Source organism: Enhydra lutris, unplaced genomic scaffold, assembly GCF_002288905.1.
Source record: "Enhydra lutris kenyoni isolate GAN:26980312 unplaced genomic scaffold, ASM228890v2 scaffoldscaffold11, whole genome shotgun sequence".
Classification (NCBI taxonomy): Eukaryota; Metazoa; Chordata; class Mammalia; order Carnivora; family Mustelidae; genus Enhydra; species Enhydra lutris.
The window spans coordinates 3,063,233-3,082,814 of NW_019154095.1; the positions used below are offsets into that span (position 1 = coordinate 3,063,233).

The following is a 19,582-nucleotide window of genomic DNA, read 5'->3' on the forward strand; positions in this document are numbered from 1 at the left end:
GCACTGACTCGCAAAGAATCAGGTTTCCTCTCTAAACAACACTCTGTTAGGTAACTGCATATTTATCGAGCTCATCTGCAAAACACAGAGTAGTAGCCGCTTCCAGCAGAGGACCCTGTCAGAGACTTTAATGAAATTTCCTAACAATTTTTACAATGTATCCAGGCAAAGGCCCAGCTGTGAGCATCCCCACTTCACAGATAATAAAACTGAGGCTCTGAGGAGTACTGAATAGCTCACTGGTCCTACTGGCAAATCAAAGCCAAGTCTGGGTTAAAATACTAGGGTCATATCTAAATCCCATGTACAAGTCAATTACTCTAATGAAGGCTTCACGCTGTGTAGACAAAATAGAGAGCTGTTTAGGAACACAGTTAGAAACAAACAAGGTTCTTGTAAAAAGTAAAGGAGAAGAAGGAAGAGAAGAAGGAGAAGGAAGAGGAGGAAAAGGAGGGCAAAATAAATAGGAAAGTATGCCATTCTTTTCAATTATCTTATTTAGGATGGACAGAAATACCTATGATAAGATCATCCAGACTGGAATTCTGATTCCTATTTGAATTAACTCACTGGAAAGACAAACCAGCATTGGTTTTGCTCAGTAACTAGCAGCTACCCTTAATAAACCTTCTAACTTTAAGAACAAGGGGAAAAATTGGGGTGCCTGGGTGGCTCAGTGGTTTAAAGCCTCTGCCTTCGGCTCAGGTCATTATCTCAGGGTCCTGGGATCGAGCCCCGCATCGGGCTCCCTGCTCAGCAGGGAACCTGCTTCCCCCTTACTCTCCCCCTGCCTACTTGTGATCTCTGTCTGTCGAATAAATAAATAAAATCTTAAAAAAAAAAAGAAGAAGAAGAAGACAGGGAAAAATTACAGCACTAATTGAGTTGGAGGAAGAAAGGAAATAATTAGCCCACCGTCTGCTTGCGCATAATGACTTGTTATTAAAAGAGTTGAAGATGTGAAGGGAAAAAATTGGCAAAATATGAGTTCATCCTCAGGAAGGTAGAACATTCTTTATAAAATGAAATACTGCACAACATCAGCTGTTGTATTTTGAGCACCTCATTACTAAGAGGCTTTAGAAAACATCAAAAGAGCAACAGAATTGATCAAAGAGCAGCCAGGACTGATAAGAAGATGAGAGCAGCGCGTGGAAACAGGCGCCCGTGCACCACGTCCCTCATACCCATCAAACCCAAATGAGGGAAACATGGCGGCACCTTTTTTTTTTCCTCATGACACAATTTCAATAGAATAATGAAATAAAGATGCTAATTTTAGTAGTGAAGATGAATACTTGGGCCCAGAAAAAGGGAATGAAATGAACAAAAGAAAAAAAAAAAGAAGACAATGGCTTATGCTTTCTTCAAAGATAAAACTACATTAGGTAGCCTTGGAGGAGGAAGTAGAAATCGAAATATTTAGGGGAGGAGGGGCTCCACCGACAGGATGCTGGGAAGTCCCCGGGGAGCATGGGGGAGCATTTTGCTTGTAGTACTGTGGGCAACAGGGAGCCGGGGCTGATAAGGAGAGGACAGGTCAGAGGTTTCTGTAGGATCACGCAACGACCATCGGATCTTTTGGTCTTTCTAAAGCTTATTTGTTCTCTGCTGCTCAGGTTCTCGTTTTGGAAACAGTTCTGCATCCAGTGCAGAATTCTGGTAGGAGCCTTGCCTGCTGCTCTGGGCTGAGTGATGGCAGGTTCCTGGGAATGGCCGATGGGATTCTTCCTGGAGGGGACCCAGGAGGTGATGGTGGGGACCTCAGCCAGGCAGGACCACGAAATCATTCTGAGGATTAAGGCTGATGCCACAGAAGGTATTTTCCCTCATTCTCTGAGGCCATGAAGTAAATGAACAATAGAAGCTCAGAGAAACTGAAAGTTTCTTTAAAAAAAAAAAAAGATTTTAATTTTCTGCCAGATAATAGAAATCTTCTCTTGAGAGCGAAGCCCTGAGAAGAGGAAGCAGAGCTGGGAAACTGAGAGAGGGGGCGCCAGTGAGGCCACTGTGCCTCCAAACACCGGCAGGAGATGGAGCTCTCTCACGTGTGACCAACAGAGCTTTGGATTTTTTTTTTTTTTTCTAAACAGAAGAATTAAAAAAAATACAAGATCGATGGCTAAGACAGCAATGAGAATGTGGCTTCTCATTCTAAGTGAAGTAAGAGGGACTGACTTAGAATAAAAGCCGCTGAATGTCTCTTGATGAAACCAACCCTCAAAGAGGACAAGGAGACTGATCCTGGGACAAGAGGGGTCCACTCGTCCTTCTCTGAGGCCAGCAGGACAAAGGATGGGTGCAGAGAAAGATGTCTATGAAGGAGAAATGCTGAAGAAGTTCTAGTGCTGTAAAACAAGGCTTTTCCCCTACAATGTGGGGTGGGGGGGGCTTGCTGTAGATGTGATGAGTGGAGGTTGGAAGGAAGGTGAAGGTTGGCAGTGGTTGCTGTAAATCTGTCCATTCTGCGTGACAGAACTACCTGCTGAGCATCAGCGAGAGTCGGGTGGGGTAGCAAGGACCCCGGGGGGCCACTTTCGCCCTCAGTGGCCCCAGCACCTCTCCCAGGCAGAGACCTATCGTGCGCCAGCAGCCGCGTGAGCCATTGTGGAGGTTATACGTACATGCTTCAGGCAATGATTACTAACTTCCTCCGTCACAGCATCACAGGAAACATGTCTCTGGGCAACCTTGTCTACCCTGCACTAATTTTGGAAAGATAGTTCTGCTTTCACGGTATTCCAAAGGAAGACCCTGTACCAATGTTAATAAACAACCTTCTTCAGGAGAAACAAAATGTAGGAAACCACCTGAGAACGAGTTATACTGAATGTGAACAACTGGACAAAAACGGAAATCAGAGAAGCACCAGTGGGGGGGTGCTGGTCACGTCACCTGCCACAAACTGGGGAGGTGTCCCAGGAAAGAGCACGTTCTGCCCAGGCCCTCCCAGCCCCAATATTCAAGTCTTTATGCAAAAGGTAGTGTTGGAAGCATCACGATGCAACTAACCTTCGGGATTATTTCAAGAAATAAGAAAAAAATTAATTATTTGCATTACAATGGTACAAGTATGAAGAATCTTAGAGGGAAGTTGAAAGCAAATGGATTTAGTGTGAAAAATACTTGAGAGGCTGACTTCTGTTTCTTTGCTTTTTAAACATCAGAAGTTCTAATCAGCACAACTCTCTATTCCTCTCACTCCCATTTTCTCCGTATGCCCCTATGTTATCCTACAGTATAAAATGGGATGGCTCTGCCCACGTCAAGGCCCACCCCAAGCGGCTTCAGTGCCTAAGGATAGACAGTGCTGGGGAAGGGAATCTTTCCTTTCTTGTTCTATCTGTTCCCTGCAGCAAAGAGAAAATAAGCAAAAGAGCTCATGTGAGAACACAGAAAATAATATTTGAAGTCTTCAGCTCGAAAGTTTCAAATTATTTTCCACGTTCAGAACTTTAAGACATTCTCTGCTGCTCTGGTCTAGGACTAATGTGACCTGCTACAGGCAGACCCTCTCGTGGCAGAGAAAAAGTCCTGGGGCCGGAGGGACTCGGAAAAGTCTCCACCATCTGCGTTCCCCGGGGGCCTCACCTTCTCTTGTGACCACGGGGCATTCAGAAAGTCACTGATTGACTGCTTCCATCTCCGTCCCCCCTGCCTGTTAGGATTCCCTACAGTGATAGGAAGGGACGGCAGCTTGCCCCCCAGCTCTGCTTCACAGGTGCCCTGGACTCTCTGCTGACCGCCCCACGGTACGGCCTCAGGCACAACTGAGTCATGATCCTTCGGGGCACTGTCTTTCCGCCTAAGAAGGTGGTGACAGACAATCCGCCCCCATTCTCCGGTAGAATGTAGGGGATGCTTACATTCAGCATCTCTGAGATGCCCCGTCACACGCTCTCGTGGTTATCTAGTTCAGCACAGCTTTATCCTCGCGTCACTCCGTGGTTTCCCGCCAGGTTGACAACGAGGCTGCCTCCTCTCTCTATCTCCGTCTCAGCGCTGGAATATGCCTAGGGGAGGGTTTTCATTATCGGAGGTGACGATCACCTCTCTTTCTGCTTGCTAATCATTCCTGGAATCAGCTTCCCACAGAAACCAAATATTCATGGAACTGTTGATTTCTATTTTTCTAGAGCTGAGAGAAGAGCCGGCAGGTGATCTCTTCCCACCTCTCACAGGAGATACAGTGATGAGAGGAAAGAGAAATTCAGAGCAAACTGAAGCTCAGATCTCTTGGCTAAAGTTCTGCCCTCTTCATTACCCTGTCAGGGGAACTGCTGTCCTTCTGGAACTTTCCAACCCTTGTATGGAGCAGCCTGCTTCCCCCAGATGGTTTCTGTCTTCATTTAGCTTCACATTGCACTAACCTCCTTTATGCTTACCTCTAATCCCTACAAAAAAGCAAAAAAAAAAAAAAAAAAAAAAGCGAGAGAAAGATTCAAAAATATACATTTGGGCTGAGTTGCAAAGAACCAAACTTGACAGAAGGGCACTTCTGGCTCAGAGACCTGACCAAATGTACGTGGGTTAAAATACAGGACACATGTAGAGAAAATATTACTTCTACTTACAACTTTGAAATCCGTACCCATTTTTAAATCCTGAAATTTAAATAATTTCAGGAATTCCCACAAGGACTCTACTTTGTTCCAATCACTAAACATTCTAAAGGAAACGGGAACATGGAAGAAAAACCCAAACAGGTTGTGGGGACATGACAGAACAAAGGAAAAACAAAACAAAACAAAACAATTCAGCAGTCTGAATGCCAATGAGATTGACTCTAGGGTGCAGGTGGTGACGACATCAGATGAGGCTTTGCATTCAGAGACTCACAACATGTGAGAAGGTAGGAAGACAGCAAATGTGGCCAGGGAAAAAAAGAAAAGAAAAAAAAAAAAGAAAAGAAAAGAGAAGGGAAGAGAAGAGAAGAGAAGAGAAGAGAAGAGAAGAGAAGAGAAGAGAAGAGAAAAAGAAGGAAAGGGAAGGGAAGGAAAGGGAAGAGAAGGGGAAAGAGAAGGGAAGGAGAAAGGGAAGGGAAGGAGAAAGAGAAAGAAAGTAAAACAAACAAACAAACTTGAGCTCACAGAGCTAACATGTAACATAGAAAGACATACTGCAGGGCGCCTGGGTGGCTAAGTTAGTTAAGCCTCTGCCTTCGGTTCAGGTCAGGATCCCAGGGTCCCCAGATTGAGGCCTACACTGGGCTCCCTGCTCAGCGGGGAGTCTGCTTCTCCCTCTGCCTCTACTTTTCTACCCTCTCATGCTCTCTCTCTCTCTTTCAAATAAATTATATCTTTAAAATAATAAAAAAAGAAAGATACTCTGCTAATTTCAACTATTCTACAACCTCTTCGCATTCATCCTCATTGTCAATGCTTTCATTCCTACCCCTGCCCAGAGGCTGCCCAGGTGCTGACTGCAACGTGGTTCACAAACCAGTCTGCCCTGGTCGTCTCGCTCCAGCTCATCATAGTAATGAAATGCCACTCCATCTCCCGCAGTTTATGTTGAGGCTGAACCTCTATCTGTGACCAGAAGGTTTAGACGGGATTGCTGGCTGCAGCCCAAGCTGATGGGCCACTAGACCTGGAATTTAAAGGTCACGCTTCCCCATCACAACTCAACGTCCTCTTGCAGGACACGATCTGCTCTCCTGGCTCATACATGCTGACGCAGCTGAATATTTAATAGCAGCTTATCTCACACCGTTAAGAAGAGGAAGTATTTATAATTCATTCATAAAGTGTAACCCAGGGGGAAAAATAGGTACTTGGAGTAAGCGGCGCTCCTGACATACATTTTTGTTGGAGCTGGGCCCAACAGCGTTAGCGAATCTTCACACAGGTTCTTTGACGCGTTCGGCAACGAAATGAATAATGACCTGAAACTCGATACTGCTATAGTACGTATTTCTGTTGTCATTGTTGTGCGTTTATTTTTATTTTGTTTTAAATATAATAACATATGTGAGTCCAATTGGGTGGGACAACCAATGCTGCTTGGGTCTGTGTGTGATTTAGCGGCAGAAAACAACAGCACTGACAAACATCTAAAACCGAATGACTCCAGCCGCCAGCGCTCAATTATTAGCCTGTTTTGCTATTGTTTAACTAAAAATACATAACTAAGTTATCAGAATTGTTCGCTTTATAAACATAACTCCTGTGTTATAATATACCATATGTTTTTTATTTCATTAAATAAAGCTCTGAGAAAATTCATCTCAAGAGCTATTTTATAGATTCAATTTTTCTATTTACCTATACTAGTAATCTTGGTAAAATTTAAGAGCTATCTGATGAAGACGTTTCCAATGATGTTGGTTGAAATAACACACTTCTTAGCTAATCTGCCATTTTCCCTAATTTGGTGACATTTGTGCTTACCCATATTACTTTACTCCTCATCTATAAGATTATACATATTCTCTCAAAGAGCTTTGGAAAGGTAAAGTAGCAATACAAGCATAGTTTTATTGTCTCTCTTTACACGCGGCTCTCACTGTGTATAAAATGATGTGTTCAAATGAGTTTTGTTTTTTTTGGCTGAATTCCTAAACTGTGGAATGAGCAACGCAAAGGAGGCTACTAGTGTTCTTAGAAGCAATTGTAAAGTTGTTTCTATGAACCATAACAATTTCTCTTCTGACTCCTCTTTTACACACACATAATTTTGTATAGCACAAAATTATGATGAATAGAAACTCTGCTTCTCCTAACTGGGTTCATGGTAAGCACGCTGACTACTGGCTCCCTTGTCAAATTGCTAAACACCCCCATCTAAGGAGACTTATAATCAAGAATTTCCTATATACACTCAACATTAACCCAATCTTGCTCTAAATCTTATATTCTCAGGGGAAAAAAAACTGCTAAAAAATTCTATTAATTACTATTTATAAATGATCCCTATCAAAGAATAGCTTGTTAGTCTCAACATTTTCGGATATTATGTACGTATATATGAATAGATGCATATAGATAAACATAGCATATATGTGTATATTAACATATATAAACACATTTATAAACATGACACAACAAATATTCAAAGACTATTTCAATTAATACACACTTAGGCTTGAATGCTTTTACGGTGGTATAAATGAAAACAAGTGAAAACCCAGCAAGAATATGACATCTAAAATCTTAAAACACTGCAGGCATATTCAAGAGAGGAAAAGATTTAAGGAGAAAAACCCCATAAAGCTGAAAGGTAATGTGTCCTTTAACTCGTTGGCAGAGCTTTAAAATCAAGGTATTAACACAACATGAATGCATTAAACAATATAGTACATTAGAAATAGAGTATATTTTACTCAATATCCTTTTTTCTATTTGTATAAGATATCAATTTTATTCTGTTTTCCTCATTTACTATCATTACCTAAAATTATCTTCTGTCGAGTCTAAAATGCAAGCTCCCAGGAGAATTGTATCTAAACACCAAAAACCATGCCCAATACCTTGTTGAAGCCAATGAGTATTAATTAAGGGGACGAGCTCTGCAAACCTAAGTGAGTCCATTCTGTCTATTAGAGAATGGGGCACTTTTGTTTGCTTACCAAGATGAAGACACCGTGTTTTGTGGTATAGCCTGGAGACAGAAAATTGAAAAAAATGGGTCTCTTTTCTCAAGGACTGGAGGATGCACAAGACACTAACTCTTGGCTGAGAGGACATTGTGTCCTAGAGCTATTGAGAACACTAGAGGGAAGGCTTATTCCCCATTGGTTGTGCTAGGAAAAGCCTCACCACTGGGGCAACACTCCAAATGGGCCTTGAAGGCTGGGGAGAATGTGTCCAGGCAGAAGGGGTGAACCAGGACCTGTCAGGACAGGGGAAACAGCACGAATACTGATGTAGGAAAGTGGACGACGTAGGAGGTCCAAGAGCACCAAGCACACATGAGCTGCAAATGGCCGCTCTTGCAGAGATGGGCCATATGGGAAAGGATGAGGAACAGAATTCATCTCATCCTCTGTGGCTGAGCCATTACAGAGGTCCACCAGCTGCGGGTGGAGAAAGACAAGGATTCATCAGACAGAACATGGACTGGGAATTGGAGACCGGCGGCATCGGTGGGTATGTGTGGGGGAAACACAGATGCCAGGGTATTCCATGTGGACCTGGGGGGACACAGATGTGGGGGACTCTAGGAGCTGACCCCTAGCCATCCTTGCAGTGCCACTTCACCACCACAGAACTGTGGACCCTCAAAGAACACCCCACCATCCCGGCCTTAATCTGCATCTTCCTGAGATTTCCAGGTGACCTGCACCCCATCCCAGCGTGAGCAGCAGGTAATACTGAAGAACCGTCTAACCATTGGCTCCTGGGGAATTTGTGCACAAGCCCATCGCTTTGCCACTGCAGGAGTTCAGCAATCCAGGGTGGGCACCCGGAATTCACAGAGAGTCCAGGGAAAGGAGACGAAGGGAACCGAGGGAAGGGCAGCTGCTTGATTAGGGACCAGGTACTAAGGCAACTGATCACACGGGGACTCAAGCAGGAGCAATTTGGGTGTTTGCACCAGAGTGACACCGACAACTGGAGAGATCCCAGCTGTGTGTTCATTTCTTTTCTACTCGGCTAGAGTTACATAAAATGGGAGGCCTAAATTAAACTTCAGGAAAGAAACTGGAGTGGACTTAAGATTATCAATAAGGGTCAATGGCCCAACACGATACCACAAGTTTCTAAACAGTCTGGGAATTCCTGTGGCTTTGGGCATCCTCTGCCCACTTACTTAGTTGGCATATACAGTCGACCCTCGAGCAACATGGATTTGAACTTCACGGATCCACTTATACATGGATTTTTTCCCCATAAGTACAGCACAGAACTGTAAATGTATTCTCTCTTCCTTACAACTTCCTTAGTAACATTTCCCTTACCTCAGCTTAGTTTATTAAAGGCATACAGTATACAACACATAGAACCTGCAAGACATGTGTTAATCAAATGATTATGTCTCCGTAAGTCCCCTGGTCCACAGCAGGCTGTTAGCAGTTGGGTTTTGAGGAAGTCAAAAGTTATACTTGGATTTTAGACTGCATGGGGGTCAGCGCCCCTAACATCTTCACTGTTCACGGGTCAACTGCATTTAAGGGACAGCTGCATGCCAGAGACTGTGCCGTCACATGTGGTTGAAGAGCTCCTTGTACCCCAAAGCTCCAACCTACTGGGCAGACAAACACTTAAGGAATTAGTGTATGGCATCAGCATGAGGCAGTACAGGGATGTGGAGAGGGGCGTCTAGTGCAGTGCGTGCATGTTAGGCTTATTGAAGGATGTACTATCCGGGCTGGGACAGAGTGAGTTACAAATTATCCACATGAACAAAGATCCTTGCTGGGGAAGAGTATCATGCGAAAGGAGAGGGAAAATGATGCTTGACGATCCGGAAGCCTGCTATGGCTAGAGCTCGAAGCATATACAGGGGCAGTGCTGGGGGGAGAGCTGGGGTTTGGTAACTGGGTTTCATTATATTCTGTGGGCTCTCCGTGGTTCTCACAGTGCAAGAAGATGCTTGGTTTTCATTCTCGAGTAGAGGTGATCTGGACGGGACTGCCAGTGTGTGTGGATTAGAAGGGAGAAGCCAGCTGGGAAGGAGGAAAAGGTGACATTTCCATGACCAGCTGAGACGGATACAAAGGAGGGCTGCCTTAGAGTCTGTGCAGGGGATGTGATGGGAAGGTATTCATGAGATGGGACTCACAGAAATTTCCAGAAGAGAGAATGGGACCACCTACTACAGACACTGCTAAGAGATGAGGCGAATGTATGTTGTTCATAGTAACAGTTATGAACCTGCTGCCCAGATCCTCTGAGAATGCAGGGGGATGACCCAGCAGCTCTAGAAGACGAGGACAGATAAGGACACACTGTGCTGTGTGGGTTTCAGGTCAGGAAGTCTGTACCGGGAACATGGCATCTGCAGGCACATGTCTCGCATCAGCAAAGTACATGCTTCTGGTTCTGGCCCCAGGGATCAAAGGTCTTGGACATGGCCAAGTTTCTTTCAGGCCAAGTACGTTTCTTCTTTAGCCTATTAAATGACCAGAAATCCTCCAAGGAGCCCACTGTGAGGAACTAAAATTTAGAACACAGGAGTTCACTGTGTGGCAGGATATCTTGCATTACAGGGCTTCTTATAGATTGTAGGGTATGTCATTGTGAACTCCCAGGTGAGTGCCTCTCTGGGAATTGCTCTCAGACAAAGGACTCACTTTGTATCAGAGAAGGAGCCAGCAGTGGGTATAAACGTGGAGCCCACCACTGTGGTCATACGCCACGAACTCAGAAGCTCTTCACCAGACAGGATGACGGGTCTCCCCTGAGCGGCATAGCATGCAGCCAGCACAGAGACAATGCAGTGGGGATGGGATGCCTTTCCACAGACAAGGCAACCACCTGAAACCAGCAGGTTGACACGGTGCTGATCCCCCATACGTGGAAAGCACGGGTCGGGGGGCTGAGGGGCGGAAGCAGGGGACCTGTCACCCATCACCCCAGGGCTGACTTGGGAATGTGTGCTCCTGAGCCTCTCACTTTAGGTTCCGTGGGTCTAGTAGGATGGTTCTTGAGGGAAAATGTTTTCACCAGTGGAGATGGAAGGGCCCAGTTTCACTTTAAGCCTAACCTGCTGCGTATTCCCTTCAACAGCTTCATGCCAAAGGATGAGCCAGCAAGGAAGACACCTTTGAAGTGTGGGGTAACCTCCCCAGCCAGGAGGAAAGAGAGGGGCAGGGTGCTGTAGATAGAGCAGGGAGAACACCTGAGCCGGGGCACGTAGATTCCACGGGATGTCTCTCGGTGCACCCATACGCAAGTAGGATAAAAATGCATGAATGCAGTGGACACGCCTGAGAAGGGCACGGGGATCGAGTGCTGAGACCTGTCAGGGATGTGGATCTGGGTCTCCCTGCCTCCTTAGCCACCTAGACCAGCAGAGGGGCGTGCAGAAGGAGAGGGGAATTCAGCTGGGTAGGAAAGGAAGGCAGCTGTGGGTATGTACTGTAAGATCTCCTAGGACCTGAGACTAGTTAGACAGCTGGATAAATGGTTCCTGGATGGAGAGATCCCACAGGGTCCACCTGAATATCCCCCTCAGAACAAGCTTCTCACAAGGGCTGCATCCCTTGGGAGCAATCTCCTCTGGCAGCATTACGACCCTGCCCCAGGGCCAGCCCACAGCCACGGTGCAAATTCCTGAGCGACCTTCGCTCCTTTGCATCTGTTGAGGAAACCCCGCAGGGCCATCCCAGATCCAGAGCCTCTGGAGGAGTAGCAAAGGCACCAGGCACTGTCCAGCTTCTCCCTGACCCCACACTGCTTCCTTCCCTCCTCTTCAGGGACCTCGAAGGCCTTCTCTTCTCACACACAAATCTCCATCCAGACTCTGGCTTCAGGACTAAGGCTAACTTGTCACAGATTTAATCCAGGCCCTTGAAGAATGTTTCATGCCCACTTTAGACACAAGCCCATATTTATCATGAAGAAGGAAGCACACATTATAAAAGCTCGGCGATCCCTGGGAATTTGCACAGGATTAAAACTGAAGTTTACGTGGAGTTATTTCACGCAGCTTTACCTTGCCTTAAGGGTTTTCCAAATCAGTCTGTTACTCTGACAGGCACCCTTATGCCTGACTCTGTCTGAGTATCATCCTTGCTTCATGCTAACAAGGCCAGGAGCATGAGCTCAGTTAAATGTGGACCAGCTTTCGTGGGTTCGGCAGTCACACCCCATGCATCGAATTGCCCTTGGATTCCTTTGAGACATACAATTACTCACACAGACGATGAGGAAGAGTCTGTGTTGAGACACTGGATCAAATCCAACCATAAAAGTAGAGAAATACTGTATTAATCAGGGTTCCCGAGAGAAAAAAACAAAAAAACAAACCCAATAGGGTATCTCCTAATCTATCAATCTCCTGATCAATCAATGAATGGAGAGAGATGATTGAAGGAATTGGTTCACATGACTCTGGAGCCTGGGATGTCCAGACCCAGGAGAGCCAACGACGTAAGTTCTGGCCCAAATCTGAGTCTGACGAGAGGGGAAGACCATGACAGTCACAGAGAGCCACGCGGAGGGGCCAGCTCTCCTCACTCAGCATACTTCTTTAATTGTCCATTTTATTGTACTTTCCAGATACAGCATTACATTTTTTAACAAAGGGAACTTTGTGGCAACCCTGCATTGAGCAATTCCATCAGTGCCATTTCTCAAACAGCATTTGCTCATTTCTTGTCTCTGTGTCCCATTTTGGTGATTCTTGCAGTATTCAAACGTTTTCATTACTATATTTGTTACACGATCTGTAATCAGTGATTACCACTTGCTGAAATCTGAGGTGATGGCTACCACTTTTTAACAATAAAGTATTTTCTTAAAGATTTTATTTTTTCATTTGAGAGAGAGAGAGCACACACAGTGGACAGGGCTAAAGCAGAGGAGAGCAGACTCCCTTCTGAGCAGGGAGCCCAACATAGGGCTCCATCCCAGGACCCTGAGATTATGACCTGAGACAGATGTGTAAAGGACTGAGCCACCCAGACACTCCCTCAAAAAAGCATTTCTAAATTAAGGTAGGTACACTGATTTTTAGACATAATGCCATTAGGCTCCTAGTTGACCATGATACCGTGTAAACATAACTTTTATATGCACTGGGAAACCAAAAACAAACTAATTTGCCTCACTTTACTGCTGTATTTATTTTACTGTGGTGGTCTGGACCTCAACCAACCATATCCCCAAGGTATGACTATAGGCAACCCTTCAGCTGATTGGACTAGGCCCACCCACACTGGGGATCCAAAACTGCTTTAAAGATCCAGTCAACTAATTCAGAATTTAACCTCATCCAGAAACAACCTTGTGAACACACCCAGAATAATGTTTGGCCAGATATCCAGGCACCCCAGGCCCTGCCAGGGTGCCACATGAAATTAACCATCACAAGCATCTCAAAGATTACACAACGTCAGTGGTGTGTCTGCAGTGCTGTCTCCCAGGGGTGGCAGAGATGAATTCTCCTGCACTCAGTGCACCACGGAGCAGCCCCTTCCCGCTCGGCACAAACGCAGAGACCCCTGAGCACAGACAAAGAGGCCCAAACTCCCATTTCCACTGTGTTCACCGGACATAGGAAGGCAGTTGTGTTTCTGGTACAAAACAGTAACGCTGAACTCAAATTATTTTACTGCAATAATTTTTAGCGTGAGCCTAAAATAGATCTTGTTTTTACCACACAGCAGCACATCACAGGGAACATTTCCTTTAATTTACCCCCTGCTAAAATTTAAATAGCTATGGCAAATCACACAAAACATGATTTGTGGAAAAGCAGTTCATCAACATGTATGATGAACGCCAACCACACATTATTTCTGCGACAAAAAAGATCCCGAGTTAGCCCACCCAAGTCTAGACAGTGACGTCCTAAAAAAGGCAGGCGCACCAACACAGCAAACTCCCAACTGTTTAGCCAAATATTCAGACCCTGAGTTTGTTTCTCAACCTTCCTTGGTGCTAGAAGGGACAATGGTCACGAACTGAAGTGAGAATAGATTTTTCCCTTCCGTTTCTAGTGAAAAACGATCTGCTATCATACACAATGCATACCTTAAATGTACATAATCGCATGGTCTATATAATATTTATAAAAGAATTGTACTGTGTTGTTAAACACAAGGTGGTTTACAAAGCATTTTTTTATCCTCAGTAGTTACTTTTATAACTTGTAATAAGAAATGAAGATATTTTAAATAGGAAGTGGAAAAACTGGGCAGTAAATATATGTTCACTTTCCATATTGTTCTGATACTCACAATACATGTGATGTAAATGTGTGTACACTATACATGTGTATGAGCTATGTATATTACAGATTCATAAACCGTGTGTGTGTGTGTGTGTGTGTGTGTGTGTGTGTGTGTGTGTGATACACAATCATACAATAACTGCTCACACACTCAGCCACACAGGGCTGGTTTATCCAGCTGTGGGTAGTTAGATCTTTTTTTCCCCTTTTGGATTTTTGAACAGGTTATTTTGAATGAAATATGTTCATGTACATGAAGGTTTTAAACAACCCTTTGAACAAACAAGGTATCTCACCTCTCCTCCCTCACTTTTTCAGATAGCTAACAAACCTCCCGAAAATGCTGTCATTTTTTTTTTTAAACTTTGCCTCCTATTTTCTCCAACATTCTCTTATGGCAAACTTGGTCATCATGGTCTCTGCGCCCCTCTGTCGTACACACATGCATGTGATCGCTCACACCCGTGCAGACTTCCTGTGGCTGCTCTGGCACTAGTGGCACCGCCCGTTCCTGTTTCAGTTCCTGAGTTTGCCTGAAGCTCTGTGCTTCCCAAGCATTGCCAGGCTGTGTCTGCTCTTTGTCCTGCCTACTTTAGTGCAAACTTTTTCTTTAAAAGACTAATCAATCCAGGATACTCCAGCATCGTGAGGAGAGGCTCTCGGTGAATGTCTCTGAGGGGTAAGCGACGGCAGCAAATACAGAGAACTGGGGTGTCCCCAGGACTGGGAGCCTGCAGTGATAGTGGTACACAGGTGGGCGGTTGGACACAAGGTTCTCCTGCACAAAACCACTGGAGCATCATTGCGCTGGAGGTGGGGGAGAAGAGGTTGCCAGCAGGGTCCATCAGGCTTCTTCTGGAGGGAGAATAGCGCCCAAAGTAGCAGTGACCATGAATGTCTCAGGGTAACAACGTGATCCAAGGATCTGAGGACCTCCCAAAACTTGTGTATCCCTTACAACACGTGGAGAATTCACAACCTCTTGGTGAGAAGATGACAAGCAGATAAGGGGTAAAGTGGGGTCCCCCAATGACACAATGTTAGGATGGGGTCTCTGAAAGAAATTCAAGTTGATTTTTAAATAAGAGGCGGTGACATTTCTTGCATATCAAGTTCCTCTGGAGTCTGTGACTCACAGACAAACTGAGATTTCAAATCTGATGTTATACGCACTGAAAATTCTGGAAGGACCCATAAGGAAAAGCTGAGAGACACTGCCTTTGAGAAAGCTACCTGGCAAGATGAAAAGGAAAGGGAAGGGACACTTACTATTCTTACATACTTTATTATGAGCTCTACTATTTATATCATGAAGAACCTTACTTAGAGGAAATCTCAAAATTATTTGTATGCCGATAACAGCTAACATTTCTTGCTCCATGTGCTACGGGATTTCCACGGTTTAAGTCATCTGAGCTCTACAACAGACTTGTGCAGCAAATGTCATTACTATACCCTCCCTTTTCTTTCTGAACAAGGAATCCGCTGCACACAGAGTTTAAGTAATTTGCCCTACGTTACACAGCTAGCAGGTGGCACAGCCCCACGGCGTGTTCTCCACCACCACGAACCACCATGCTGTATGTTAGCGAGAGGCATGCAATACCTAAACCTAGAGGTTTGGGGCGCCTGGTGGGTCTGTCCCTTAAGGTCTGAACCTTGGTTCTGGCATAGGCCATGGTCTCAAGTGATGAGATCAAGCCCCTTATTGGGCTCTACATTAGTGGGGAGGCTGCTTGAGAGTCTCTCTCTCCCTCTCCCTGCTGCTTGCTCTAAATAGATAAATAAATAAAATCTTTAAAAGAACTGGAAAATTAAATCATGCGTAACTATCAACTACATATTTTTTTCTGACAGTTACAATTCACAAACAACTGCAGCTTATTTTATTTTATTTTATTTTTTAAAGATTGTATTTATTTATTTGACAGAGAGAGACAGAGAGAGCAAGAGTAAGCATCAGTGCTGGGGAAGGGGAGAAGCAGATGCCCCACTGAGCAGGGAGCCCGATGTGGGACTTGATCCCAGAACCCCGGGATCGTGACCTGAGCTGCAGACAGATGCTTATCCCACTGAGACACCCAGGCGCCCCAAACAACTGTAGTTTAAATAATGCAATTATTTATATTTTTGACAATAACCTTTACAAGTGGCTTTTATTTTATCCCTATTAGCTTAATACAGCAGTCTGGAAATAACAATTTCTACAATGTTTCCTTTCTTTACAGCATTCTCTAGATTTTTTAAATCCTCAAATATTAGGGTTTTTTTTTGTTTTAATTATCTCTTTGACTTGGAATATTATTTTGTCAAAAGATAATGTGTGGTCTTGAACTGGTAATCTCTCAAGGACTGACGGCCACCTATGTTCCCGTGACATCTCAAGTTATAGCTATTAATAGACTATTGAGCCAGTAAACACTGTATCAATTACAGCTAAATGTGAGGATAATTAATGCTATATGTCGCTCAGACTGAAATACAACACTTGGAAGAATATTTTATAAATACAAGTAAAATATAATTTTATAAATAGAAATAAATATATTTATTTTATAAATACAAATAAAATTATATTTTAATTGAGAATACTTGTATCGCTTAATAGTCAAGGATTCGTGATTTGGCAATGACGCCAGTCCCTCTAGTCTTCTACAAACCTTACGATGTGTGTCTTAATGCTGTCTGAGTCAATTTACTGCAATTCGCCCTGTTGGGAGTATTTGGTATTTCACTGATGCTTTCAGATTTCACCAAAGGCAGTAGCCAGTGTAGGTCATGTGGAAAGGACTCCACTCCTACCACGCTTTCTTCAATAGCTGTACGGTTGTGCAGAAGTTCAATTAAAGGTCAAGTCTACATAGCCGAATGGCAGGAAGTACTCGGCAATCATCTGTGCTTTCGAGCCCTAACGTTCGATGGGATGTACACATCATGTCTGTCGAACCATTTCTTACTGAGAAGAGCCATCAGTTCCCCATCCCACCCTATTTTCCCAGCAAGGAGGAATCCTTCCCAGTTTACAGATAAGGACACCGACGCTGGGCTCTCCCCACCGTTGACCTTTCTAGCATCGTGACTGCTGCCGCTCACGGGAGCGTGCAGCTGCGCCAGCCTGGGCTCGTCCCAGCTCAGGCCACTGTCACAGTCACCTGATTCTGGTTTGAGGCTGGAAGATGCTTGTTAATGATCTACCTCATTGGCTTGATAGGCAATAAGTTCTGATTACGTATGTTCAGCTCCTGAGAATCTACAATACGCCATTAGAAAATGAGGCGTACCATCCTTCGACACAAATTTACAGAGCACAATTGAAAATAAAATCCCACCTCTGCAGGTCGGCTTGTCTCACTTTCATCAACACATGCACATGTGGATCATCTTAAAGATTTTGAGGAAACTAGCGACCCATTGAGGAACCTCTAAGATATTTGAAAACCCATCTCAAAGGAGAAGTCAAAGAACACACACACAAAGACAATTAGCAATGCTGACATGAATTTGATAAGAGATGCCAAAGTCGTCTTTAGCCATCAGGCAATCATTGACGCTGTTTCCTCCCCACAGAGTTCATGTGTGTTTCCGTGGTCAGGGATCACCTGCCTGGCATCAGTTTTCTACAACCTTCCAAGTAGGAAATAGCTCAAGGACAATGAAAGGCACAGACCATTACCCCATCCTTTAACCACAAACACTGCGCCAGACATTGAAAGGATAATGAGTAATTTTTTCTTCCCGCCCAGGGGAACTTCAAAAGTTTTCCTGACAATAAAACTTACAAATTAATTATTTCTTTTCTTTTAATGGCTCCCCTCCAGCAAAATAATTCCAGTAAAATCATCACCATTTTTATTGTATTACATTACTCTGTAATTCATTAGTTCTCTAAAATTTTGATACCTTATTTATAGAAAATGTCTAAGTTTTTAAAATGTACATTGTTATGTAAAACACAGATTTATGTTTTATTCTGAATGGCCATTGAGTATTTTCTTATACTACAGTCTAAACAGTTTCTTTTAATAATTGATTTTTCTTATATTAACCAAAATATATGAATGGGTTTAAAATGCAGTTTCCTGGTTATTTTAATAAAGTGACAATCAGTTCACAGGCATTTGTGTGATAGTATCAAGTTGACCCTGAAAAGACTTCTCTTAATTTGCATTCAAGATGGTAAAAGGTTCTTCTCGATCTTGTTGAAAATGATTTCAAATCAGTTTGCGGCTTGTTGAAAGGACAACATCAAATGCAAACGATAGCTTAAATATATCCTTTAAAGTTTTATAAATAAGTAGTTTCATAAAATATTTTATAGACCATTTTAATCTGAGACATCTTACTGTTTCTGGGGACACGTATGTATTATCTGCGCCTAAGAGAATGGTTTCTTTCTCTTCATCAGAAAATTACAGGGTCGAAGCTGAAGACAGAGGCTGCTCCCCCATGACTTGGATAATTCAAAAGGGAGAAGGGAACGTGTTCCCAAGCTTCTTTCACGTTTATCTCTCGAGTCAAACTGTTTGATTACTGATCTCAGGAACACCAAAGAGTGCAGCTGAACGAAAATGGTCTGTGTATGTGCCACTTAGAGGACACCCCACGTGAGGCCCTTGTTTATGGGACACACAGCTGTACCGTTCGACGGAAACCTTCTCCCACACAATGGCTCCCGCACATGAATTCAGAGGTGAAGCCAACGTCTCGGGAGTAATTGTGACTCCTAACTCCCAAACCACACATTTTCTCCTGCACGAGAACTTGGTAGAATTCTCTCCAACTTCACATAGATTTCTCTGTTTTCCAGTTCAACAACAACACCACACAGACATTTGTACACGAGCACGCACAGAATGGGGCTTAATTAAATCAATGCCACTTCGATTTATTGTTCAAAATGCTTCCTCTAGTTAATGAGCGTCATGACTGCCTCTCAGGAAGGGAGAAAACGCTGAGACCCACCATGTGCTCACTTGTCAGAGCCGAGTTCCTTCTCAGTCCTACTCCTCATTTTGGCCTGCTGACAGCACAGATCATGGCAAGCCAGACTTCCAAATTAAAAAGCTTTTGCAAAAAAAAAAAAAAAAAAAAAAAGACTACAAGTGGAGCTTTAACTAAGGAAATGGCAAATAACCAGCCCCTGTTTTTTAAAGCACGCTGGGTTTATGTGTATCTCACACGTGGAGCATGGCGCTCGCCCTCTGGAAATATGCTAGCTCTAGGCGTGGGTGGGCACTTGGGGGCCCTACCTTGGTAGACAGCTTTGAACCCGGGGGACGCGATGCTGTCGTCCGACTGCAGGTGGAGCCACATCTGGTTGCTCATGCTCACGATGAGGTCCGGGACGCTGGACCCGGTCAGTCTGCACAAAAGGGAAAGGTGGGAACCGTTACTGGAATCACCAAACAACTCTACTTTTACCTTGAGGAAGACCATCATGTCTTCCTGCCTCAACAGGCAAGTACAGTGTGTGCCTTCAGACCCTCCTTTGAAGAATCAATAGCCACTTGCAATTTATATTTCTATGTAAGCCTCGACATTACAGACATTTTACAGTAATGATTCTTTTCTATGTTTGAGAATGTACATCTTTGATTTTAAGAACTGACCCAGGGTCACCAACCATCCTCTCTGTCCGGAACTGAAGGGCTTCTCCACGTGCAGGCCTTTCGGTCCCAGACCCGGAACAGGTGGTGATCCCATCGCGGGAAGGAGAGAGAGATCTTACTTCTAGTATGGG

General features: G+C 44.1%; 1 protein-coding gene across 1 annotated transcript in view; it reads right to left on the bottom strand.

The window, feature by feature from the left end:
* Positions 1 to 19,582, bottom strand: part of LOC111144434 (CUB and Sushi multiple domains 1) — a 1,720,260-nt gene that overhangs the window by 434,777 nt on the left and 1,265,901 nt on the right. Inside the window, exon 11 of the mRNA XM_022498737.1 lies at positions 19,092 to 19,204. Within this exon, the coding sequence (XP_022354445.1) occupies positions 19,092 to 19,204 (113 nt within the window). The remainder of the gene's footprint in view (positions 1 to 19,091; positions 19,205 to 19,582) is intronic.